The 26,696-nt window shown below is 40.4% G+C and overlaps 4 protein-coding genes across 7 annotated transcripts; 2 read left to right on the top strand and 2 right to left on the bottom strand.

The window, feature by feature from the left end:
- The first annotated feature begins 96 nt into the window (after nt 1-96).
- On the top strand, nt 97-8,493 carry adgrf3a (adhesion G protein-coupled receptor F3a). Of its 3 annotated transcripts, XM_084684577.1 has the most exons (17): nt 97-233; nt 568-619; nt 746-761; nt 915-1,043; nt 1,210-1,365; nt 1,455-1,561; nt 1,722-1,780; nt 1,887-2,011; nt 4,650-4,871; nt 4,999-5,247; nt 5,345-5,485; nt 5,594-5,775; nt 5,893-6,069; nt 6,263-7,588; nt 7,698-7,739; nt 7,841-7,876; nt 7,980-8,493. In XM_084684577.1, exons 1-17 carry the CDS (start codon nt 214-216, stop codon nt 8,037-8,039), a joined length of 3,099 nt encoding a protein of 1,032 aa, XP_084540703.1. In that variant the 5' UTR covers nt 97-213; the 3' UTR covers nt 8,040-8,493. The 3 variants fall into 3 exon arrangements, 2 of the variants coding, with proteins under 2 accessions (XP_084540703.1, XP_084540702.1); XR_014735233.1 differs by having other exon boundaries at nt 7,698-7,876; nt 7,980-8,041; XM_084684576.1 differs by having other exon boundaries at nt 6,263-7,739.
- Nucleotides 8,494-8,502: 9 nt separating this feature from the next.
- ankrd66 (ankyrin repeat domain 66) lies at nt 8,503-9,875 on the bottom strand. Its single transcript, XM_084684587.1, has 3 exons — nt 9,737-9,875; nt 9,049-9,277; nt 8,503-8,881 (listed from the first exon to the last, which is right to left on the bottom strand). Exons 1-3 carry the CDS (start codon nt 9,873-9,875, stop codon nt 8,755-8,757), a joined length of 495 nt encoding a protein of 164 aa, XP_084540713.1. The 3' UTR covers nt 8,503-8,754.
- Nucleotides 9,876-10,778: 903 nt separating this feature from the next.
- smc6 (structural maintenance of chromosomes 6) lies at nt 10,779-21,880 on the top strand. 2 transcript variants are annotated; one of them, XM_084684563.1, is made up of 27 exons: nt 10,779-10,801; nt 11,563-11,720; nt 11,827-11,944; nt 13,248-13,353; nt 13,457-13,593; nt 13,847-13,908; nt 14,013-14,093; nt 14,175-14,276; nt 14,429-14,548; nt 14,733-14,828; nt 15,385-15,531; nt 15,664-15,752; nt 15,853-16,023; nt 16,426-16,604; nt 16,684-16,885; nt 17,075-17,189; nt 17,272-17,432; nt 17,540-17,675; nt 17,856-17,936; nt 18,046-18,216; nt 18,493-18,630; nt 18,747-18,892; nt 19,118-19,243; nt 19,355-19,460; nt 19,767-19,919; nt 20,116-20,213; nt 20,415-21,880. In XM_084684563.1, exons 2-27 carry the CDS (start codon nt 11,580-11,582, stop codon nt 20,503-20,505), a joined length of 3,273 nt encoding a protein of 1,090 aa, XP_084540689.1. In that variant the 5' UTR covers nt 10,779-10,801; nt 11,563-11,579; the 3' UTR covers nt 20,506-21,880. The 2 variants fall into 2 exon arrangements, with proteins under 2 accessions (XP_084540689.1, XP_084540687.1); XM_084684561.1 differs by lacking the exon at nt 10,779-10,801 and adding an exon at nt 10,830-10,981.
- A 113-nt stretch (nt 21,881-21,993) lies between these two features.
- Nucleotides 21,994-26,315, bottom strand: vsnl1b (visinin-like 1b). The gene is made up of 4 exons (XM_084684564.1): nt 26,122-26,315; nt 24,115-24,281; nt 23,336-23,551; nt 21,994-22,853 (listed from the first exon to the last, which is right to left on the bottom strand). The coding sequence occupies exons 2-4, from the start codon at nt 24,274-24,276 to the stop codon at nt 22,656-22,658; spliced, it is 576 nt and encodes a 191-aa protein (XP_084540690.1). The 5' UTR covers nt 24,277-24,281; nt 26,122-26,315; the 3' UTR covers nt 21,994-22,655.
- Nucleotides 26,316-26,696: the final 381 nt, after the last annotated feature.

Raw genomic sequence — 26,696 nt, 5'->3', positions numbered from 1 at the left:
AGGCCAGTGCAAAACCTAGGACATTTGCATTGGCTGTATACAGTATAGGTGCATATTGACGTCAGAAACAGGACAAGCACAATTTGGATGTCCACTCTAAACTGTACGTTTTACATGTAATATACAAACCTAGCACATCAACAACAGGTTTTCTTGTAAATGGACGCACATCACTTTCCTGACTGACTCACTATTTTCTTAAAACTTTCTTTGATGGAAGTCAAGGAAGAAAGGTAAGTAGCCTACATATTTGAACTGTGCTATATATCCGAATTCTCTGCATGTTACATTTGAGATATTGTCTTATTATCTCTACTCCTGGGCCTACATTTATCATTAGACACAGCACTGACATGTCTGATTTGAAAGTTTTGGTTAATGGTTGTGTCTGATTATAATAATATAACAATATAATTCCCTTTGGGATAGGGAATTATATTGTTATATTATATTATTATACACTGATCAATACCTTAGATTTATAAATTGCACTGTGACTATTCGGTGGTTTTAATTATTGAACTAGGTAACCAAACGCATCTTTCATGGTCTGTGTCCCATATGCAGGTTCAAAATGAAGGCTCTTATATTATTATATTTAATGGGGTTAGGCTTCAAGGTCAGTCAACATTTCAAACTATCACAGATATAAATGTATGTGTGTGTGCAGTAGCCTATGCGTTTGTATGCATGTATTTATGTATTCTATTTATTTATTTATGTATGCATTTATTTATTCATTTAGGTATCTGTATTTGGTGGTAAGTACGGTTTGATTCTGCCAATAAGGAACAACAGTAATGCATTTGTTTCTGTTACATTCACAACATCAAGAGCACAAGCTGTTATTGTTAGCCTCGCATTTCTTGAAGTTCCAACACAGCTTGATTTGCATTGTGCTTTGCATGTTACAGAGAACTCAACAAAAGTCCTCTATGCTGTTCTAACTGTGGAGTCCAGCGCAATCAACAACTTTACATCAGTTTTAAGATCATTTTTAATGACCAGTCCCGTTGGTGTTAAAGACGTTGGTGTTACAACAAGTACATGTTTATGATTTACTATAACTGCTTGTTATTGTTTTAATTGAACTAATAAACTGCATGTTAAATGTATTATGCATCACATTTAGCAGAGAATATTTTCTTTTTGTCTTTTTTTCAATATAACTCAAGCTCACTGATTATTTTATGCACATTTCATCATCAGAATGTTGTGCTTTAAACAACAAAACAGAATGTCAATGCATGGAGCACTACAAATGGAATGATGAAGTGTGCACGTCTTTCCCAAAGTGCTGCCAAAATGAAAAATGCACAATGCAATCTGTGCCGAGTTCACCATTGTGTTTCCCTAAAGCAAGAGGTGGTGTGAAATAAAGTTGTTTTCATGGTTACTGTGCACCTAAGAATGTGAAATACTCATTCTAACCTGTCATCTTTTTCTCCATGTAGTTGATATATCTGGATTTTTTATCATGGAAGCGCAAGTGTATAATAAAGACCTAGATGATTCGAAAACTCCATTGTATGAAGATACAAGGAAAGAAATACTGAACGATGTATGTATGCATGGAAGCATTTATTAATTTAGCAGACGCTTTTATCCAAAGCACTCGTTAAAGTGACCAAATCCTATATTTAGTAGGCTTCCATATGAACGGGCTGAATGTTTGGCAACTTTATCAAATGTTTAATGTGTAAATACTTTTTCCTCTTTAGATGTTACCAGTGTATAGCACATTTCCCAAGTTTGTCAGTCTTACAATCAGAGGTTTCAGGTAAGTAGGGCCTATGCACTCCTATAGGATACACATTTTGTCTTTACTTTTTTGTGTACAGTAAAGAAAGATCACTGAATCTATATCTCTTTCCATTGAATTGTAGGCCTGGATCGTTAATAGTCGATTTTCAATTGATATTGAACAGCAATATTTCCTCTGTTGACCTAGCCAACAAAACATCCAAATTGGAGGTATTGTTGAAAGCAACAGCACAGGTGGAAACAAAAGGTATGCTAATAAGAAGTTGTGTATTTAGCCTACTTATGTAAAGTGCATGCTAGTCTGACAGATGCTAACGTCAAAACTGGGACACAGTCTCACTCAGATTGCCAATTTTATACAAATTACAAAAATAATCGGAACAGTTGGCTAAAAGCAGAATTCCCATATCTCTTGAAAGCTGCCCTGCTCGACATATTACATGTAGAATTGACTGTAAAACTTTAAAATTATGAATTTTGTGACATGAAGTGAAGACACGGCTACCACCTGACTATGCGGTCTACCAGGCGACATTTTCAATCAAATTTCAAGACTTTCTTAATCCAAATCAAAATTCTGATGTGACAGATCAATGGGTAATCATTTTCTCTCTTCAAGGCTGTCCTCCTCGACCTTTTTGACCTTTTTAAATCTAACTATTTGTATGATTCGTGTGGTCCTTTCGCCGTTTTAAATGCTACCCTTTCCCGGTTTTCTGCAACCATATTGCGCGCGCATCCCGAATGTTTATAAACAAATAATTTGTCTATTGGGAGTGGCAAGGCTCTCCTTAAACAGGCTCTGGTATCTCAAGTTCAAGTCTTTTATTTGTCAGGTACACAGAACAACACAAGGTCAGACTGGGCACTGAAATTCTTAAGACAAGACAACGCAAGCACCTGGCATAACATAACATATAAGTACACAGAACATAAATTACATCTATGCTGAGCTTAAATAAGTGAAACTTACTAAATATACAGATAGCAATAAATAATCGACTATACTAACCCTAATACTAAAACTTCCTAAATATACATATAACAATAAATAATACACTATACTAACCCTACATGCACATAATACCTATTACAACCCTATAACCTATTCTAACCTAGGTGGAGTACAGTACAATAGTGAAAAATTGCAGATCAGTGACTATGTCAATGACCATGCAGGAGCCTGATGGTGAAGTACAGTGAGGTACAGTAGTGCAATGTTACTGATAGTGCAACCAGTACTGAAAGTGACAGTGTATAAGTGACTAGTTCTCCCCATATTAGACACTAGGTTTGTTCGACATGGACTGCGGCTGCGCTGTGAGACCCGCATTCGATCACATGTGCGACGCTACTCCTTAACGGGTTAAATAGCATTCACAAAAAGAGTTTATACTGTTGTTTTGTTATAAAACGTTCTGTAAGCCCCTTCGAAATATAAACCGCACCACCACAAGAAAAATTTAAAATTGGGTTATAAACCACGGTTTTACATTTAGCAGATACTCTTATCCAGAGCGACTTACAGTAAGTACAGGGACATTACCCCCGAGGCAAGTGCCTTGCCCAAGGACACAACATCATTTGGCACAGCCAGGAATTGAACCAGCGACATTCTGATTACTAGCTGATTCCCTAACCACTTAGCCATCTGACTCTAACATTTTATTTTCGAAAAATACGGTAAGCGTCGTGTACGCTGTCCATGGTGCTCAAACTAATATTCAAATTAGAAAGTGGTCTAGCCGATTTATACTACTCTAACTCCATTACGGACAGACAGACGGACAGAGTTGGACGGATTGGTTGAATTTATAGTACTCCGAAGGCTGTGGGTGCTGAAAACAATTTACCGCCGGAAAAGTAGGTGGAGGAACGTTTGAGCAGCTTGCCACATGACGTCTTTGTGTCTGGAACCAATTGCAGACCAATCACAGCAGGGGCGTAGGCCTGGGTAGGCACAGGACCTACCCAATTTGTTCTAAGGCCTACCCCAAAACGAAAATATCTCAGAAAAATGACGCACCGGGTGCACATCACAAAGTAAATAAGTACGAAAAACTGAAAAGATGCCTATTTTTCTTGGCCTACCCAAAAAGATTATTCTGGCTTCAACCCTGAATCACAGCCAAGGGGTATCCACAAAATGACGGGCTAGCGGACGGACTCATAAGAATCAGGAGGTGCACGTAGAGCTCTCTGAGGGGCTCAGAGAGGCCGTTCCTCATCGGAGAGGGCGTTCCCTGTGTCCGTCTCTGTGAAAACTGTGTAGTATAATTTGGCCTTTATTACTCTTAATTTATTGTATTGATTACAACACCCCTAATTCCTGTTTTACCGTCCCCCTTCTACCTTGCGTGACAGCTGGATTTTAGATCCACTCAAAAATCGAGGGCTAATGGAACCAGCATCCTGGCTCCACCCCCACGGTACCCTTAGTGTCAGGCGTGAGGCTTGTGTGGCCTATCTCCTTTGGGGATATGAGTTAATTCTTGAGGTCTGCCATCTCCTGATCAATCAGGATTATTTTGCTCTTTATCTGCACCACTGCACTCTCCCCTGGCTCGAGAAAATATAAACAGAGGGCCATTTGTGACTGGTCTGGCTTCTGCGCAGTATGTTCCAGGTCTTACATCCTGACCTGCTTCCCTAGGTTATGTTTTGTTTTATCTCCTGTCTTTTATACTCATGTCTTTTTTCTACTAAGATAAAGCAACCAGTGACAATCTCAAGCCTTTGTCCATTCCATGGACAAAATAAACTGAGTTTGAAAAGTGGTCTTTAAGATCTATGAAACACGAATAAACATGAAAGAAGATCATATTAATATGCCCTTTTCCATCCTGTTTCAAGATGCATAACAGTATTAATATTGTCTTTCACAGGAATGGTAGAAATGACTGCACCAAATGGCCCGGTGAATTTTCGATCAAACCAGTCCCTGTCCTGCTCAACTAAAGAAGACATGATTCTATATTCTTGGCAATTGAAAAACATTGTACATACTGACAAGATTTTTAATGTAACCAATGGTACTGAGTCTAAGACAGTTAATAATTCTCGGAAGACCGCACTTAATCTTACACTGGTATCAGAGGTCTGGTCAGGTATGTGTCAAATGTTTTGAGTTCAATGATGATGACTTATCATGACACATTTACTGTTTTAAGTCATTCATTCCTGAAGCCTGTTTTACTCACCATCACTACTTCTTCCACTTTTGATCTTCCACAGGGCTTTTTTCATGCCTCTTCCAAACAAGTTCATTAAACGTGACAATAATACATAAAGCCAGTGCTGTACTGGATGTAGCCCTCCTGCCACAGATTAGGATAAGTAGCGAACCCCAATTCCCACAATGTACTGATGTAAAGGGCTTTAAAGACATAAAAGTTTTGTGTGAAATAAAAGATTCCACTGAAACCTACAACATTTCTTGGAATTGTAGTTTAGATTATCCCGTTCCTGTCAAACCAAGTTCATGTGAGTTTTCTTACAGTAGTCCTTTAATTCAATACAATCTCTTAACAGGACATGTAAAACAATTTGCTAACAAATGTCATCTTCTATTTATGTCCAGCACCCTATGGTTCAATCATTTATACATTGAATACGAAGGTCGACTGTAGCAAGATTGGCCACACACCACACTGTGAATGCACATTTACTAACAGGCGAAGTCAAAGTACAACAACTAAAGTCGATATAAATGTCATATACAGTAGGTTCTAATTCTATTACTACATTTGAGAGATTTCCATTAGAAATACCACGTTGTGGTCACACTCATTGTCGGTTAAGACTGACTGAAACCTTTTTTTCATAACAGAGGACGATCCCTTCTGCAAAAAGGATGATATATGGCCAGTGGCCAAGTCGGACTTCGTTGCCAAGATGAGATGTAAAAATGGTGTAGGGGAAAGAAGCAGGAGTTGTAACAATTCAATTTGGGGGCTCGAATCTTCCAGTTGTGTTAATGTGGATCTTCACAATATTCTCTTGGATGCACAAGTAAGTTATAAACCTTCAGTTATATCAACTTATATCAGTTACCCTTATTGTTTTACAAAGATGTGCCCTGACATCAGTCAATTGAATGAGCTGTAAATTTCCTCTCTGCCATTACAGAATCTAGGGAGGGGACTTGGAACAGTAGAGCAAAATACCCCAGACATATTTATTCGTTTAAAGAATTCCACAAATAATACAGAGGCAATCAACACATTTGCTAATGTTAATGCTTCTGTTATTATTCTACAAACCATGCTAAAGGTTTCAGATGAACTGAAACAGTCTGTTTTAAATGTAAGTTTTTTTAAATTATCTTCACAAATTCATGGGTATAGCTCAGGGATAGAGCATTTGACTGCAAAGAAGGACACTGCATCGTCAAATATTTGGATGAATAAATGAAAAGTGATAATAAATTATTATTATTACTTTTCTACAAAAGGATCAATAGTACACTGTAACAATAAACAAATTGCCTTATTTTCAGGACTTAATAGAATCTTCCAGCAATCTTTTGGATAGCACTCTTAAAAACTCTTGGACTTCAAAGGAAGAAAATAAAAGCAACTCAAATCTTGCTTCAATATATTTGAAATCTGTGGAAGGAATGGTTAAAAAGACGGACATAAAAAGTAACTCTGATCCAATTATCAAACCAAACATTGCTATGGTTTCCTGTATGGAGAACTGCAATGGTACTGTGTCCTTGTTCAATGTGAATGTATCTTTAGACGGTGGGAAGGGTCAAACTAAAACTGTGGTGTTTAAATTTCTGGACCAGTTTTTACTACCCCAAAACAACGATTCAAGCCCAAATTCCCATGTGGTATCTGCAGTTGTTCAAGACAACGTTAAAGCAATCTCAATAGATTTTGAGTTGCTGGAAGAGAGACAACCTAATGTTGAAATGTATTGCGCATTTTGGGATTTTAAGGCAGACACATGGTCCAGTGTGAACTGCACATGGGGAGGTTCTGACAATGAGGGACACTGTGAATGCACCCATCTATCATCCTTTACCATGCTTATGGCAAAGAAAGCAATACCTTTGATGTATATGGATGAGATAACCTATGTGAGCTTGGGGGTGTCAATCGCTTCTCTGGTTTTATGCCTGGTAATAGAAATTCTGGTTTGGCACTCAGTTGTGAAATCAAGCATTGCCTTTTTTCGTCACACGACACATGTTAATATATGTTTGTGCTTGCTTATAGCACATATCACCTTTTTAGTTTCAGCTTTCCCAGACAATATGACTGGCAGTTGGTGTCAAATTTGTGTGGTGCTTAAACATTTCTCTTACTTGGCCATGTTTTTCTGGATGTTATGCCTGAGTATTATTCTTCTTCATCAGATTACATTTACGTTCCACAAACTTAGCAAGAACGTTTTCCTGGGATCATCTTTTTTTTTGGGCTATTTTTGTCCCCTGGTGATTGTTGCATTTACAATGATCAGCTATAACAATGGACAGGAAGACATCTACTATAGTCCTAAGACATGTTGGTTATTATATAAAGGACTTTTTAAAGGGTCAATGTATGCATTCGTTCTACCCGTTGGAACGATTGTGATCATCAATGTGTTCTGCATGTTGGTTGTTGTCATGAAACTCTTAAATCCCGCAATGGCTGAACACAGCAACAGGGATGAAAAACAGGTTTCCAAACGTATCTTGAAGGCAGTTATCCTTTTAACCCCAATCTTGGGAACAACCTGGTTTTTGGGATTTTTTGTTTTAACAATTGACCTCACTAAAGGACCCCTCGCCTTTTTTGTCAATTATGCCTTCACTTTGCTCAACGGATTCCAGGTAATAACTCATACAGTGTTAAAACTTGAATATTCTTTAATGTATATGATGTATGCCCAATGTGCAAATCTTCTTGTTGCATCATTAACACTTTTTGTTGCTATTACAGGGATTCTTCATTTTGCTTGCCACATATGCAGCAGATAAAGCGGTACCTTATCCACTCTACATCAAGTATAGACTAATATATAAATGAGACGATTCATTACACTTCCCGTGTAGTCAGTTAAAAGGTTTATACATTTTTCACAGATTCGAGAGGCACTGCTGAATCGTTTGGGGTGGAGTGTAAGTTTATCACGTTAATGTCTTCAATTGATAAGTTCTATGACATACGAATATATGACTGTTAATTGACCGTTTTCTATCATTTACTTTCTTTGTATTGCAGCGTTCAAAGTCCACCACAAGTGCAAGCTCTTCCAAACTATCATCAATGAAGAGTCACTGATGTGTTTGCTGGGCTGGCATGTCTAGTTTTTTCTCAAACACTGCTCTATGATATACTGTTTATAACAATATCGGGGGTTTTATGTTTAGCATGATATACAATCGTGTTTTTGATCTAGATAAAACTATTCGGGGGGTTTTGTTTAGCATCATATACACGTGTGTTTTTGATCTAAAAATATTGGGATTTTTATGTTTAGAAAACCATAAAATGTACGTTATTATGACATTTTGCATGTCATATTTTCCTAACTTCAAGCATTCTTATTTATTTCTACAGTGTGTTGTATAGTTTTTGTAATTTTCATGTCCTGCAATGTACACTAGTTTTTGTGCAAATAATATCATTGTACACTCATTTTGACTGGTAATAGAATGACAATTAAATGTTAATGTATGTAACCCTTCCCAGTTTGTTTGCCTGGCTTTACACAGTAAGATGTTATGGACTTTAGTTGGTTGAAACTTAGGTCAGATCTACAGTACACTTTTACAGATTTGTCTACACAATAACACATCTCAATCCATGTGAATACAGATATGGAGATATTATTTTACAAACCTGATATTACAGACTGTGAATACACATTTGATGATTTCTGTAGCCTACACCTTCAAAAATCTCATTAGTTTACCCATTTGCCTTTTATCAAATTTAACAGTGTAACACATTGGAGTCTAAGAAATGTATTCGTAATTCATGCAGAAGTTTTGGGTCAACCCTTTGCGGCCCTTCCTTGGTCCTGCTCCCTTCTGGGATCCTCCCACTCATCATCTGTATCATCCAGATGCGTGCCTTTCAGCACTAACATCTTGCGGTATTGCTCGCATTCTTTCTCTGCACTGCAACATATTAGAAAAACACAAGACCATTACACTTTCTTAATGAGGCAGGGTGCGGGGAAACGCTGAAAGCAGTAGATCTTGTAGAGGCCTACATATTAATGTAGACATGTCTTTTTTCTGAGAACACAACAAAATCACAGTGGAATAATTGAAATGTGGATTACGTGTGTAGGAACCGAACACAATCATTGTTCCCGTAGATTTCTGCTATCCTTTTTGGTTTGTCACCAGAGCAATCCTCCTTATCTATGGGGACATGGAGAGAGTGCAGCAGACGCAGCACTCCAAGTCGTCCAGACTCGGCTGCGAAGTGGGCCGGCGTCCAGCCATTGTCAGCTCTCAGACAAGGTCTGGCCCCGTTCTCTATTAGGATCCTCGCTGTTTCTGTCTGTCCTGTAAAGCAAGCACTACATGTGACTGTGTTTTTAGGATACCTTGTCAGGCGGGGGGCAGTGGCGCCCCCCAAGGGGGTGCCGCAGGATATGGCCACCCTGATACAATAGCTGGTATTTTGTCCGGAATGATTTGTTTACTCAAAATGTTAACCGTTTGGGTACTAGTCAATGCACATCAGATAATTGGTAACATTAATTGTAAATTAAGAAACTTTTAAGAAAGTATATCAGTATGCAATTTTCTAAGTGTCATATTCACGTTGTTTTCAACAAGCCTGTATACTACACAGCATAATAGAATTCCGGAAATTCAGTTATGGCTTTTGATTTTGTGCCACCCCAACATTTTCAGTGGTCCCATCTTGCCACCCCTATGAAAAATTCTGAGGGCACCACTGGCAGGGTGAGATGGGCGGTTTTAAATTGTAAATTATTTCAGTTAACTAAAACCTGTTACCTTTGGCTGCTGCCCAATGAAGTGGTGTTTTACCATTCCAGTCAATGTCTCTTTGGTTGGGATCACATAGATTCTTTCTCAGAATGTCCAATACAAGGTTAAAGTCCCCAGAAGCTGCTGCCTGATGCAACTCTGTCATTTTTCTGGTCGCTAAGTAACATAAAACACAAGCGGGCCTGAGCCTAATGACAGTACCAATAGAAAAGGGTTGCCCTCTTGTGGTCAGACGGATCTTCTTTTTTTTCACAATATCTTTATTTGGCATTTACCACACATAGATATCTATAAAACATAGTAAAAGAAAAGTTGTGAAAAACATATCTGGTATTTAAAGACAACTCCACAAAAGAAAAACTAATCAATCAATGAAAGTAATTACATCAACAACAGCCATAACCAATTAGACAAAAAAAGGAGAAGAAAAAAAAGATTTGTAGCTATGTGGATGTTGTATTATTTTTTCTCAGCAGCTTCAAACAAGGGGTATTGTAGGTGAGGAGGCTGGATGAAGTAGTGATAATATAAGCAGGTGGGTAGCATAGTTCATATTACTTTAGGTCCATTTTAATAATTGTGAGAGGTTTACTTATGAAATAAAAGTTTGAAGGCATCCCTTATCTTCTGAACGCATATGGCTTATCCTTAAGCATGTTATTTTTGCCATGGACAAAAAATGACACGTTCCTTAGCAATTGCAAGACAGAGGGTCTCTCACTTTTTCTCCAAAATCTGGCTTTTAAGTATTTTGCATTAGGTTTCAACAAAACCATCTCAAGAAACAACTAAGTAATTGGGGTTAGGTGGTGGAAGTGGTGCGGGTGTTCAACTCCGTGAACGATAAAATGCAGGCAAGCATGAAGTTCAGTGACGTTTAGGCAACGCCAAAGGACAGAACGATCTTATCCATATTGTGTTTTTAAAACTGAGGCTCAGTTGCGCAACAATTTGCATGAGTCAGTCTACAGTTTCACACTTCACTATCTTTGTGCGCAACTTCCTCATTTCACCTCTTAGCTTACAACGCTTGCTTGCCGCACTGTGGCTACCAGTGAGTATGCTTATCACGTAAGGGTTCGACATTTTTTTCTAAATCAAAATAGTATACGATGCTGTATGATGCCTATATGGTACAGCACTGCAGAACTGCAGATCCTAAAATGTGTCGATTATTAACCGTCAAAGACACACCCACTATTCCACTTGTCAGGCAACAATGTGTTAACCAGGAAGTCTCGAACTTGAAGGGTGCGTATGTAAAAAACGTTTTTTTTTTTACATTTTTTGGACTTTTACTTTGTTGTTAATTAAACTTAGCTTATTGAGTATATCAGCATAACAACAGGCGGTGTGTATATATATTAGCTTTATTCAAAGGGAGTCGTAAAAACTCCTTACAATAAAAACATTGAGTTTCATCGAGTTTCATCGTGAGTTTATTTTATATCGATCCGCAATCTTTAAATCCAGTTATTGAAGCTGTCAAGTAAAACAACATTGACACAGTTGCAGATTTTATAGATCCTGACACGAAAACAGTTAAGTGTTGACATTATCACCAGATGCTAATATGTACTGCACCTGCAGGTTAAGACAATGTATGGATCCCGTGTGAGCGTTCTGGTAGAACGACTTCCTGCCGTTAACTAAGTTTACAATTTCAGACTTTACATTCAACGTGTCTGCCTCTGTAAATATTTTTCTACATAATACTAGGATTACTATGAATACTAGGAAGATATGTGCATTATTAATTCTTTGTTTTTATTAGAGCTCACATTATTTTGAATATGCTCCTGAAAGTGTGCAACCATTATATTTTCTTTCAGAGCGTTCAGCTTTCAAAATGAACAAAAGGAAAGCTAAATCTTTGAGTGATACGCCATCTATCAAAAACCGCAGAGTGGAATTTGAGGACTCCCATAGAGAAAATACAGTGGATGAAAGGGATTCCCACAAGATCAACGATCTTTCCATCGCTCCCACTGTCAGTGATTCTTATGATGTAGTTACTGTAGCTACAGGTTACAACTGCAATTCCTGAATCTTAAATCTTCACAACTAATGGTGGTCTTTTTGTTTATATTTTGTAGGGTTCTGGAGATATCGGCGTCATTGAAAGCATCACCGTAAAGAATTTCATGTGTCACCATTTGCTAGGTCCATTCCAGTTTGGCCCTCATGTGAACTTTATTGTTGGCAACAATGGAAGTAAGAAAAAATATATTTATATTCTACTGTATGTATACCGCAAATATATGCACGTGTGTGTTTGTGTGCGTATATATATATATATATATACACACTCACCGGCCACGTATTTGTTAATACAAACAGCTAATCAACCAATCACATGGCAGCAACTCAATGCAAATAGGCATGTAGACGCGGTCAAGACACCTTGCTGGTTGTTGGTGCCAGACGGGCTGGTCTGAGTACCAACCCGAACTGCTGATCTACTGGGATTTTCACGCACAACCATCTCTAGGGTTTACAGAGAAGGGTCAGAAAATGAGAAAATATCCAGTGAGTGGCAGTTCTGTGGACAAAAATGCCTTGTTGATGTCAGAAGTCAGTGGAAAATGGGCAGACTAGTTCGAGATGATAGAAAGGTAAAAGTAACTCAAATAACCACTCATTACAACCAAGGTATGCACAATACAATTTCTGAATGCACAACACGTCGAACCTTGAAGCAGATGGGCTACAGCAGCAGAAGACTACACTAGGTGCCACTCCTGTCAGCTAAGAACTGGAAACGGGGACTACAATTCGCACAGGCTCACCAAAATTGGACAATAGAAGATTGGAAAAACGTTGCCTGGTCTGATGAGTCTCGATTTCAGCTGCAACATTCAGATGGTAGGGTCAGAATTTGGCGTAAACAACATGAAAGCATGGATGGATCCATCCTGCCTTGTATCAACGGTCAGGCTGATGGAGGTGGTGGTGTAATGGTGTAGGAGATATTTTCTTGGCACACTTTGGGCCCCTTAGTACCTATTGAGCATTGTTTAAACGCAACAGCCTACCTGAGTATTGTTGCTGACCATGTCCATCCCTTTATGACCACAGTGTACCCATCTTCTGATGGCTACTTCCAGCAGGATAATGCACCATGTCACAAAGCTCAAATCATCGCAAACTGGTTTCTTGAACATGACAATGAGTTCACTGTACTCCAATGGCCTCCACAGTCACCTGATCTCAATCCAATAGAGCACCTTTGGGATGTGGTGGAACGAGAGATTTGCATCATGGATGTGCAGCCGACAAAAATTCAGCAACTGTGTAATGCCATCATGTCAATATGGACCAAAATCTTTGAGGAATGTTTCCAACACCTTGTTGAAAGTGTGCCTCGAAGAATTAAGGAAGTTCTGAAGGCAAAATTGGGTCCAACCCGGTACTAGCGAGGTGTACCTAATAAAGTGGCCAGTGAGTGTATACTGTACCAGTAGGGACATTTTTATTTATACAGTTTTACATGCTAGCAGTATGACTGATTCTTTAGGTGGGAAGAGTGCCATCCTGACTGCTCTGATTGTGGGCCTTGGAGGAAAGGCCACCACCACCAACCGAGGAGTGTCGTTGAAAGGCTTTGTGAAGCACGGAGAGAGGTAAGTTTACAGGAGTGTCCACTGACAACTGATTATGTTTGAAGGTCATCAGAAAGCAGCCAAGAATACGTCAGCCAGATTTTCGCTTGTTCTTTGTGTCTAGCACTGCAGACGTCACAGTGAAACTGCGAAACAGAGGGCCGGATGCGTACAAACGGGAGGTGTACGGAGAATGCATCTCCATAGAGCAACGGATTTCGAGTGATGGTGTTCGGACATGTAGATTAAAGAGCAAATCAGGTACTAGTCAGCATATTATTCTATCTGTATATGAAATACTTGTCAGTTGGTTAGTTTGTCTTTCTTAAAAATAGTAAGTCTGTTAGTTTGTCTCACTGTCTATTTATTAATGAGAGACAAGAGTTCTTGGTCTCTGATTGATTTTGAAACTGTACATCAAGTAGATGTATGCAATGGGTTGGTATTATTCAAATGATATTATTCCTTGTAATGTTGAAGTCATATTTGTACTTCATTATGTTGTGTATTACAGGGCATCTAGTTTCAAATAAAAAAGAAGAATTGACCGCCATTTTAGACCACTTCAATATACAGGTTCGTACTCTGGCTTGTCATCTTCTGTTAATGTTCTGTTTCTGTTAATCCTAATGTTTTACTCACACATGGACGACCTCATTAACATCGACGACATGTCACAGGTCGACAACCCTGTCTCAATTCTCAACCAAGAAATGAGCAAGCAGTTTCTGCATTCAAAAAGCGAATCGGACAAATACAAGGTAATGCACAGTTACAATTACGCATATCCCTGTGTACATCAATGTAGGAATCTAAGTGTGTGCTCCGTGCGTTGTGTGAAGTTTTTCATGAAAGCCACCCTACTGGAGCAGATGAAGAGGGACTACATCCACATCAAGCACACTAAAGCTATGACACGCGAGCAGGTGGAGAGGCAGGAGGAGGTAAGTCTTCACTAACAGAGATGCACTGTATAAGAGCAATAGTATAAAAACAATATGTAAAAAGTTCTAGGTCAATGTAAATACATGTGCGGAAATGGTAGATTGTCCCGGAATGGAGTCTCTGTGATGTTGCCACACTGTTTTGTGTTTAGTGTCTTAAAGACCTCAAACAGGAGTTCCTGCAGAAGAAGGAGAGGTATGAAAACCTGTCAACCCTTGGGGAGATTAAGGCAGTCTTAGAGGACCTGAAGAAGAAGATGGCTTGGTGCTTGGTGTGTTTACAGATGTTTCCTATCCATTTCACCAGTGATATCAATATATTTGTTTAGTTAGAAACCTGAAGGAATCTGTTGATAGATTGCATGTTAATAGTTGCTAAACTCTGTGAAATTGGGCTTTTACACCTGTGGGAAAATGCTGTTGGAACTTTGAATTAATGTTATGCTCTGTGTCCAGGTCAGAGAGAAAGAGAGAATAGTAGAGCAGCTACAGGAAGCTATAGAATTAGAGGAAAGTATCCACAAGCACGAAGAAAACGTACAGCTGTGTCAGGTATGCATGGGAGCTTTTATATATATATATATATATATATATATATATATATACACACACACAGAAAAGTTTCAGATGGGTTTTGTTTAAAGGGATCATAGAAGGCAAAACCGAGTTTACCTTGTCATAGTTGAATAACGACAGTTCGGTGGATAAAATGGACATACAGAGAACCTCAAGTCCCATTGAAGCCTCTTTCCTATGCAAATCTCACAATTTGAAACTGCCGCTGTGAAACGGGCGATTCCCAAAGAAGGACCGAGTTGACGTCAACTCAGTGGCTGTACCTTATTTGGCTCTGGTCAGTAATTTTGTCACGCCCCAAAATTTACATACAGACCAGCCCACTGGTTGGCCATGTTGCGTCCGCAGCATCGCTCATTGCAAACCAACTAATCAGCGCGCAGCTCATCTAAATATTCATGATATAAGGGAGAAGAACTCTCGTTTCAATCTAGTCCTATTTCACAGGGTTGCAATAAGGCACATAGAACAGCACCCGGGCCATTTTCAGCTCAACCTACTTTCAAACTGTCATCTCCCTTCCTCCATCCAGGAAAAAGTCAGTCAGGCTGAGGAGAAACTCCGGGACAACCAGCAGAACCTTGACAGCCTGAGAGCAGAAGAGGAGTGCTTGTCAGAAGACAGGTTGAAGTTGAAAGAAGAAAAGAAGACAAAGAACAAAGCTCACAAAGAACAAGAGGTGCAGTGCTGCTGATTGTCTAAGGCTGCACTGCCGCTGCCCAGACCTTTCCTTCAGTACCACTGTTCTTTAGCTTCGAATGTATATCTGGTTCCTTTGACGTGTTTTTATTTAGTCAAAACTGTGCTGCAGGTGGTTTACATCCGAGCTCGGAACAAACTGAAACAGTCGGAGAAGGAACAAAGTCTTCTTCAGGAGAGGATTGACAAGGCCAAAAATATGTGAGTGGGTTGTTTCTTTTAAAAGGCCCTGTTAATATTTGCATTTTGGATACACAGAGTGCGATCCACTAAAAATGCAACCTTTGACCTTCCCTGACAGAGGGAGTCAGAACAGTGAGGCAGAGGCAGAGCACACCAAGCGTCTGCAGAAGATATCGACTCTAAAGGAACAGTTTGAAAAGCTTGACAAAGAATTACCAGAGCTGAACCAGGGAATCAAGGACAAGCAGCAGGCACTTTTCAAGGGAAAGGAGGAGCTGGACAAGTTGAGGTACGTCAGAACAGAATTACCTTGCAAGCCTTTTCATGTACAGACCACACTGGGCACCAAAAACTATTCTTGACAATTGAAATACTCATCTTTTGCGTGTACAAGGCCAAAATGCCGACTAAAACGTCTTTCACTTGTAACTTGTGTGGAAATTTAGTTCCAAACTTGGCTTTGTTTGGTTAGCTCTGACAGGTGGGTACACATCACATTCAAGTGAATCTGGGCCTATTTTCGTTTACATTTCCATAACCAGTTTTTGTTATACGATTCAAATGCAATTATCAATGTCTCTCTTGTTCCAGACTACATAAAGCAGTTGTGAAAGGGCACTATTTACATTATAACAGGCATAAAGCTGTCAGCAGTTTGACAGACTAATCTCAATCCAATGTCATGCTCTAGACTGGAAGAGAAGAACATACAGGTTTCGTTTGAGGTCAAACTGAAGCGAAAGAACCAGCTGGTGGCCAGTCGCTCCAATAAACTGAAGAGGTTCGGCGACCACATCCCCGACCTGCTTGACACTATAGACAAGGCTCACAGCAAAGGACGCTTCATCAAGAAGCCCATCGGCCCCATAGGTGACGCCAACATCCACCCCAAAGGTGTTTCAAGAATGTTTTCCAAAAGTGGCTGCAGCTGAAAGTTTGTCTTCTGCAGGGGCATGCATCAACCTGAAGGACCCCATGCTAGCTGTTGCAGTGGAGAGCTGCCTGCGCAGCTTCATGAAAACCTTCTGCTGTGACAACTACAAAGACGAGTCAGTCCTCCAAGAACTGATGTCTCTCTATTTCTCTAAAGGCAGCCGGCCCCAGATAATCGTCAGCCCTTTCACAGAGCGAGTTTACAAAACTCAAGGACGGTAATCAAGATCACCTTGGTTTTGGAATAGAAATGTTATTGTTATTTCTAGTTTTTTTTCATGATGAGACATACAATGACTAACCGTAAATATTTATTGCTATCAAGAAAACCACAAAATGTTTGTGTTTGGGTTCAAGAAATGTTTGTATAAGTCCATGACATCTTTGCATCTTGTCTTGTGTTTCAGTGGAGTCAAACATCCTGATTACCCTTCAGTGCTTGACTCCCTCATCATATCTAGTCCAGTCATCACCAACTGTCTAATTGACATGAGGGGCATAGAATCCATTCTGATCATCAAAGTAAGCGTCTGTTTAGATTTTAATACATGCAAATACGCTGGTTTTTCTGGTGATTGATGTGTTGTGTTACCATATATCACAGGAGAAGAGTGCAGCCAGGAAAGTGATGCAGCAAGGCACCCCTCCTAGGAACTGCCGCGAAGCGTTCACTGTGGAAGGAGACCAGGTCTACCCAAATCGCTACTACACCGCAGAGTACAGCATGGCTAAGTATCTTGGTGGAGATCTGGAAACAGAACTACGGTAAGAGGGAAAAAAGAGGATTGTTGGCAATTTTTAACATTTTCTTTGTCACTCTCTGCCTCTCTCTGTCTCTGTCTCTCACAAACTCTCTCTCTCGGTATTCGCAGCATGGTGGAGTCGGAGTTGGAGAACCACACAGCTCAGCTGTCCAGGTTCAAGCTGCACCTGGGCTCTGTGAAAGAGGACATACAGCACATGGAGGGCCAGCTGCACACCAACATCATGGGGCTGAAGAAGACTTTGGTAATGTGGGGCTCAGAGGTGGGGCCGAGGCCTCTGACACGTGGAAGCACAGGCAGCAAGGGCTAAACTAAACTAAAAACACCCACCGGGTGACTTTCTGTGTTTTGGTTCAGGATGTGATGTTCTGTTCAGGTGTAGGATGTCTAACTGTCTGAGCCTGGGCGCTTGTTTTTACTTCAGGCTTTGGTGAACCAGGTCAAAGCCAGTTTAACAGAGCTGGAGAATGTTGAGGACGAGCAGATCGATGACATCAGCTCGTTGGTAAAACCTTGAATTGTTTTGTATCTTCATGAATCAAATTATTATCTACTGCATAATCAACTGTGAATACTATTGAAACGTGATTTGTTCAATTGCTCAAACATTGCAGGAAGAAGTGGCACAAGAGAACAATCAGAAAATTGAATCTGAAAAACAAACTGTGCATGAAGCCAAGGAAGTGCTCGACAAACATGCCAAAGCAGTGATGGATATAGATAAGCAGTATTCTGATGTGAGAGCTAGGTTAGACCAGCTGGCAGAAGAAATGGACCCTTTAAAGGTAAGAATGGAGTGAATGTTTGTTGGAAATGGAAAACAACATATTCCTCAATCATTATTTAATGTATTGTCTTGTAATTTAACTGGACCCTGAGTCTGTGATAAAAGTTTTTATTTGATTGAAGAATAGAAGTATACAGATTTTCGCCGCCACTAAAATACCATCTGACATACTTTAAGTCTCTGCCATTCTCATGAAACTATTCTTATATAAATGTCAAAACAATCTTTTGTCATTTTTGTGTCTGGTGTTTGTTGTGTTTTCTCGGTGCAACAGGAAGAGCAGGCCAAGATAGAGGCAGAGTGTTCCAAACACGAGCGGAACCTGAGGATTCTGGAGAGCAAGCTGAAAGGTCACCAAGACAACATCCAAGCTATGAGAATGGAGCTAGCTTCAAAAGAAGAGGAGATGAAGGTATTATTTTTGTATTTCTTTCCCAAAGAATATGACATGACCTTCATTCCATGTGTAGGTGTAATGTACTGGCATGTTAAAACAGAAAAAGATGAACAATAACAACTGGTTTCTAGGAATATGTGGCCAAGGCCAAGGAGATCAGCCAAGAGCGCCAGGACGTGAATCGCAGTGCCAAAAGCATTGACACAGAGATCACACGGCTGAGGAAAAGGATCAGTGTCCAGGAGAGCAGCCATGGAGACCAGGAGCAGGTGGTCCGGTAAGGTCCAGCTCTCATGGACCACCTCCACACATCAGTCCCCATCAATCCCTTATTGATTAATCAATTAATCAATAATTCAGTTAATCAATCACTGTTGTTCCAAGGAATGCTCTTTAAAAGCTTTTCTTGCCTGATTTTGATTGAACTTGTATGGTTGTTGGTTAGTTTACATGAAACATGACTATTTGCTTGTTGTTGACAACCCTGTGGTTTTTTAATAAGGGAGTATGCTGAGGCCCTTACCAACTACAGAGACAAGTCCAACCAAGTGAGAGATCTGAAGAAGTTCATCGACCGTCTTGATAACATCATGTCTGACAGACAGAACAGATATAAAATTATGCGCAGGTAACACATTCATTTGACAGATCAAAAGCTTTCACTGAAATCAAATGGGTCACGTGATAACTTTGGTTCAGGCCTTTCAAGTTGTAGCGTGTTGTTTTCCTCGTTCCTCAGGTCCCTCTCTGTGAGATGCAAGTTGTACTTTAACAACTTCCTATTCAAGATGAGCTGCTGTGGCTCCATGATGTTTGACCACAACAACGAGACACTCTCAATATCGGTACTGTGTAGCATCAGTGTTCCTCCTTGATCGATCCCCTACATCAGGGATTCCTAGCCCTTTTCCTGGAGAGCAGACCTTCCCTGACCCCCAAATTAGCATGCTGGTTTAATCATTAGCTAGTTACGAAAATGGGGATTGAAGCCAAACCTCCAGGAGGGTAGCTCTACAGAAAGAGGGTTGAGCAGCTCTGCCCCATGAGTAGACCTCTCTGAGATTTGTAGTACAGTCCTTACTGTATGTTAGAGACTGAGACATGTCAGCTGATGGGTTTGTAAAAAAAAAAATGTGGACTCTCTGGACTAGGTTAAACCGCCCGGTCGGGAGAACGACAGCATGAGCGACATGCGCTCGCTGTCTGGAGGGGAGCGCTCCTTTTCGACTGTCTGCTTCATCCTCTCTCTGTGGGAGATCACCGAGTCCCCCTTCAGGTGCCTGGACGAGTTTGACGTCTACATGGTGAGCACCCCGTATTTACCTGTTTACACTTTGTTTACATCTCCTGTCCACTCTGGTATGAAACTGAAACGGTACTGTACAACCCTAACCGTACTGCTAAAATAAAACCAATGATGAGGGTAGCTGAGGTACCATTTCCTGAACATACAATTGTAGATTGTGAAGTGAAAATAACGCCTTTTTTATCCTTTTGCAGGATATGCACAATCGCAGGATCTCGTTGGATCTCCTTCTAGAACTTTCAGAGCGGCAACATCTTCGTCAGTTCATCTTCATCACTCCTCTGACCACAAGGTAATCTTCTCCGTGTGAAATTATACAGCGTTAGTCAAACAAACCATTTTGTGCCGTGCAAAGACAGACCTCTTTGTTGGCAAACTCTCTAGGATCTTGGGTGTTCAAGGCATACAGTAAAAAGCTAACTGGTCATTGCTAAATGACTTGCATGGTTGATTTTAAATATTTTGTACGCTTGGTTTCTCATGTGCATTTTAGTAATTTACCGAAAAGTAGCCATATCAAGATCCATCATCTTCAGGACCCGGAGAGAGAGAGGAGTCACACTGGTGAAGAAGGTTCAGACTAACTGTACAGTATAACTGTAGTACTAACTGTAGCCTCTCTGGGTGTGAATAATTATAGACTGTATAATGCTACTTGTGAGAAGTCATTCAGATTCTGTGTAAATTGTTTGACTTGTGAGTGTGTGAAAACATAATTCTTCGGCAACAATAACGTGTTTTGAAAAAAGTGTTATACTGTATGTGATATTTTGGAGTGTCATTTGTCTTGTAAGAAGTTTGTTCGAGAAGATTCGATTGTAGCTGTGGTTTTATACTGTTCTTGCCATACTATTCAAATCCTGTAGAAATATCCTGTAGAAGTCCAATTGCCGAATACAGAGAGAACACAGTACATGGATAGACACTAACAGATTGGAAATTTCAGTCACATCTAAACTGTTATAATATTCATCCATCCCATTAACGGCACCTGTGAGACCATGCCTTTTGAAAAAGCCCATATATATTTTATTGATTTTAATCACTACATACGTAATGTAACCATGTAATTTAGTGTGCAACACATGCCACATGTATAAAAGAACAAAAGAAATACGGTCACTTATGTTTTGTTTTAGATCTTTCATATTCAGTAGAAACATTTACTAGACAAAGATTTTGACATGAAGTTTGGATTATATTGTGCAAACAATAGACTAATTGACAATGTGGGTTTTGGTCTCAATGATGCTGTCTCCATAACTGTGAGAAGCAGTGTAACTTCCACTGTGCTGTGTTAACTACAAGCAGACCCTCGGCCCACGCTTGCATAGCCTGGGAAAGTCAACCTGGAACTGTCAAACGAAAAGTACTATTTCAAGGTACACGTAGCCCGCTCCGAAACCTTCCTCTCCAACTGACCAGGTCGCTGCTGTGTCTCAGTGGCCTTTCTGCATCCTCAAGATTCTGAAGAGTTTTTAATCAATTAATTATAAGATTAAACTTTCAATAAAAAGTTGTTTTACAAAAGTATCGTAAGTTGGAATGCAGAATGTCCAGTAAACATATGTTAGGCTTTCCTTTGGGTGAACTGAAAAAAGAGCCAGTTTCCCTGTTGGAGCTCTGACCACCCAGGATTACAGCCAAGATTGTAACATTTAGCAGTGCTCTTAATCTCTGTAAACATATTGATATGTACTATTAATTATGTTATTTGTATCTAAATTATATAGGAAAATGTTGTAATAGGGTATCCAGCATTGTGATGATGGAAGCCTTATATTGGTGGTAGTAATTTGGCGTATTTGGCCTATTTTTTTATTTTTTTCATTTCAGAAGTGTAACAAAAGATGGGGAGTGAAGCATCATCTCGAAATTGTTAATCTTTCTTTCTATTGTTCCATATTGCTGGATCAAAACTCAATATAACGCTTAATAAAAATACTGCTCTCCACCACAGATGACAACCAGGACCAAATAGCTGTCTTTCAAGAACTTGAGTGGCGCACACACACACACATAAGTAAGAAGTGGGAGTGCTGGGGGAGGAGGGGGAGGGAGTGCTGGGGGAGAAGGGGGGGACATGCTCCCACAGGAGACAAACTACTGGTCTGATGACTCACTACTGTACATCCCATGCAACAATACCAAACGTGTTTTAGAGGGCTACTTTTTGATACCCACTTAAGGATGCAAAAAATTAAAGAGATTATAGTTTTGACACTTAACATATGCATGCAAAGAACCTACTTTCCAGTTCCAACATTTGAAACCATTTGGAACAGACAGCAGTCTCTATTTCCGCGGGCTCAAGAACTCTGTATAGTAGAGACAGTTACAATTATCATAGGAATTATTGTTTGTTACTAGCAAGTAAAGCAGACAGTAGCTGCTGCACATGGATTCTACCGTAAATACTGCAGGAACAAAAGTCAATGCAGCACATCACTGAGGTACAAGCTAAAGTGAAGTTAAATAGGAATGATCAGGATTACTTTGCACAACTCACATTGGTAGGTTTGAAATATAAATGTGTGATATTGTATATAGCCATATTCAAAATGATTATTAGTCAGCTTTTAACATTCTCATGCATACAACCACAAGAAGCGCGTCCATTGAAAAATAGTCCAAGCATTTTTTTTTCCTGTGGAAATGACTGAACTGAAAATGAGACATTGAAATGTGTGGTGCTGTCCGGAGTGAGCCGAGGCCAACGCCAGGGCGGTGAGCCTCACTTCTGCATGTCACATTGCAACAGGAGCACGATGGACGGGTCGCTCTTCGCTGCCTCTTTGAACTCATCCAACGAGATCTGGTCGTCGTTGTTCTTATCCATCTTGCTGAAGATCCTGTCCACGCGCTGCTCTGGTGTCAGGCCGTCCTCATTCATCTTCATCATGATCACCGTGCCCACCATCTTGTAAATGGCCTGCACACACAGACAAGACACAGGGATGAAGGAGGCTGTTGCTGAACTCACGCACTCAAAGGCTCAAGGTTTGAACGGTCATCTCGGACCATTCATCAGCACCACCTCATACTGAAACTCACTTTGTATTATTGGTTCTCTGAACTTTAATCAGACCAGTATCAGCATGTTATATATGTAGAAATTAAGATTCAGAACCATATGGGTGGCTTGCCGGGTAGAGTGAGTACCACATAGGCTAAAGCTTTGTCGGAGGGGCTTGGGTTTCATTCCAGCCTGGGCGGTTCCCTGCATGTTATCCCCTCTCTTTCTCTCCTTACCTTTCTTGTCTCTAACTGTTACTATCAAAATAAAGTAGAAGTAATAAAAAGATAGACTGCCAGGAAACATTCGAGAGGAGCCGGACCAAGAATACCACTGTACTTTTACTTCTACAAATTGTAAATAAATGTGAAAAAGATGTGAAACCTCTGGATCCTCACCTCAATGATCTCCAGCATCTCTACCCGTGTGATTTTACCGTCGCCATCCAGATCATACATGTTGAAGGCCCAGTTGAGCTTCTGCTCAAAGCTGCCACGCGATGTGATGGACAGGGCGCAGATGAACTCTCTGAAGTCGATGGTTCCGTCACTGTTCTTATCAAAGGTTCTGAAGGCATGCTGAGCAAACTTTGAGGCGTCACCGTAGGGGAAGAACTGCAACAGACAAGAGTCACTAGTATTAGACAATAGAATCTTTCACAGAGGTATTATAGTGTGTGATAATGGTTCATATTAAAGGATTGTGCCATGTCTCCATTTCAAGGCTTAAGCATTCATAACATTTGGAGGGAAACAAAGGATCCTTTTTGCTAATCAATGCAATGGCAAAGCTTCCAGATTATCACAGTCTAGTGTGAAAGGCCTTTAAAAACTATCTCTACAAATGAATACAATATCCTCAAAGACCTAGTACTTAACCTCACAGTGCTAGTCAACATTGCCCTGTAATTACCCTGAAAAAGAACAGTAACCATGCATTACACGTACTGTATACACCTTTACATAGAGCTGCATCGCATAGACAGTACTCACCTTGATGTAGGGCTGCATCACACAGCGTTCACACCTTTACATAGAGCTGCATCGCGTACAGTACACAATTTCACACAGAGCTGCATCACATTGAGAACACCCCTTTCCATAGAGCTGTATCACACAGACACTTTCCACCTCTACGTAGAACTGCATCAGATACAGTACAGATAGACAGTACTCACCTTGACGTAGAGCTGCTGGAACTCGTCCAAGTTGAGCCTGCCACTGGGACAGTCCTTCAGGAAGCCTTTGTACCACTGCTTCAGCTCGTGCTCATTGAACTCTGTGCTCTTCACCAGATCCTCCATCACCTCAGGAGTCAGCTTGCTGTTCTGTTTCCCCATGGTTCCTGCAGGTCAAGCACAGGTGAACAATCCAGCCACAGAGTGACCAGAAACCAATCACAGTTATCCATTATATTCAATGAAACAAGCAGAATAACAGCCCTGTCACAACGCATCGACAACCAACACATCAACACAATCAACCCTGAACATGCAATCAATGTTCTCCAGGATGACTGCTTGGCACCCATCGCCTTGGTGAGAGCATGCCTTTTAAAACAGTGTATTGATGTGAAGTGGACTGCCATCAGGATCAGATATACCACAGTACAATTTATGTCCAACACTGATCAACACTGTGTCCAACACTTCAGCCCAACTCTGTCCAACCTCCTGTCTGTTTCTGCTCCGTAGATGCGGTCTCTGGGACGACATCACACGCTGGTCCAGATTGCGGCCAGCATTGCAGCTTCGTTAAGTGTCTCCATCATTACAGTGCTATCATGTTCCTCAAATCGTGTCGCCAGACAGTGGCAAGGAAGCCAAAGCTTCAGGCTGAGACAGCAACTTGTCTGCTTATTTAGGGTTCCTCTCTCTGACACAAGGCCGTGTCCTTTATCGTTGATTGGTAATTCACAGCCAACAGCTAATTATTAAACGATTCAACAGGGGAATCAGCTTGCCTTGGGAAGTAATGATGCCAGACTCACCAGTTTGAATTGACTATCTAGTATCTATATTTTTCGACATGACAAACTGAGCCCATGGCAAATCCTACTAAACACTGTTTATGACGTCAGGGTCTATGCAAAACCTCAGTCCAAATCATTCTTTCATTTCCAGTGAGGGAGAACACAAAGCTGACAGCACTTTGCAGGGCAAGACGAAGAAACCACCCCTTTGCAGAGGGCACCTCATAGGAAGCTGTGCTTTTCCACAAGCATGCAGTGGCTCAGGCTTTTTGCTCTACATACAAAAAATGTGTTGCAATGCATTCTAAGACGTCTAAAGATCGTTTTCATTTTTCTCTCCACCTCTCCTTACATACGTAAATCTAGATGATGCAACTCGTGCTAAAGCAGTGGCTTAAGATAAATGTTACACAATTGTATCTTAATGAGCCAAGACCAATACAATGCATCGAATGACCTTGAGGACAAACATTTTGCAGAGATGCCAAAACGAACATATTCACAGGAAGGCGATTAAGGCCATGGCTCAGTGTCAGAGGAATCAACTTGCCCCTCTTAAATTACCTAATCTGTTTATCATGATACCTTCCACAACACGTACCGTCAGCAACAACATGAATGAGGAAAAAATAAGTAGGCTATTAGGAGCAATTTTGATCTCCACACGCTAGCAGTCACATCTCTGGTTCGTGGTAGACTAAAGCCACTGCCCGGACAAGGAGGATGCAACCGCATTCCGATGGAAACGACGCAGTGGTCTGTTAATGCATGTCATATTCTATTGTGCCTTCGTGTATTTCTCTTGACATTTTACCATGCGCATCGTTTAAAAAATATGCCAAATCTGGACCACAAATATTGCAGAATGGATGACGGATCTTTTACACCTTGTTGGGTATAAGAGTTAACAAAAACACAAATTACATCAAATAATAACCCATTAACAGGACACATTTCCCACCCCCCCAAACAATATTTCCAATTTTTTGGGCTAAACGTAATGCCTTCGTTTTATGGGTTGCGCAGGTGCCAAACCTCTACACAACACAATGGCAAACCTCTCCCCAAATGATTTAAAAAAAAATATGAAACAAATGTACACAAAAAACACGGTTACGTTATATATTAGACCTATTTGAGCCATAAGCGATCCAGAATTTGAAACATGCTCGATGCCGATAAAACATACGTCTATGCAGGCAATACTTCTTACCTTGGTATAATGTTGGTGATGCTATAGCCTATTGCTATGGACGTCTGCGCTATTGCTGAAAAAATTGGGAAAATAACCTCTAGGTTATTGCGTTTGATCAAATGGGATTATCCCCTATAAATTCCTGTTAGAAATGCCGGATTTCACGATTTTCCGATGATATTCCAGAGGAGGCGCAGTAGGGACCGATCCCACGCTAGTCTTTGGTTATGTTATGCGACTAGGGCACGTCGTCACCCGTGTGCATCACAAATTGATCTTAAATTCAGTGTTGCTTGTGTGTTGCTCCACTGTTTGGTTTATTAATTAGCATTGGATGTAAGAAGATGACAAGGCAATGTGTTGTGAGTCGGGTCCTAAAAACAACATTGAAAAGGCCCAAATATAAGGATTAATTTGCCAATAGATTCAGAGCACTGCTCAAAACCCCGATTCATTATAATATTAATGGGAGAATATAGGCTATTGCTTAAAACTCGGGTTTTCTTTCTTCTAATAATTACACTTCCATCCTCAGTTCAGAGGTATCACCATGGTACTGATCCCAGGTCTTAGAGCATGATTGCAAGTCTACC

Source organism: Hypomesus nipponensis, chromosome 3, assembly GCF_054491055.1.
Source record: "Hypomesus nipponensis isolate SF chromosome 3, ASM5449105v1, whole genome shotgun sequence".
Lineage (NCBI taxonomy): Eukaryota > Metazoa > Chordata > Actinopteri > Osmeriformes > Osmeridae > Hypomesus > Hypomesus nipponensis.
Note: the sequence above shows the minus strand (reverse complement) of the source record. Positions and strands in the feature narration are given on the sequence as shown.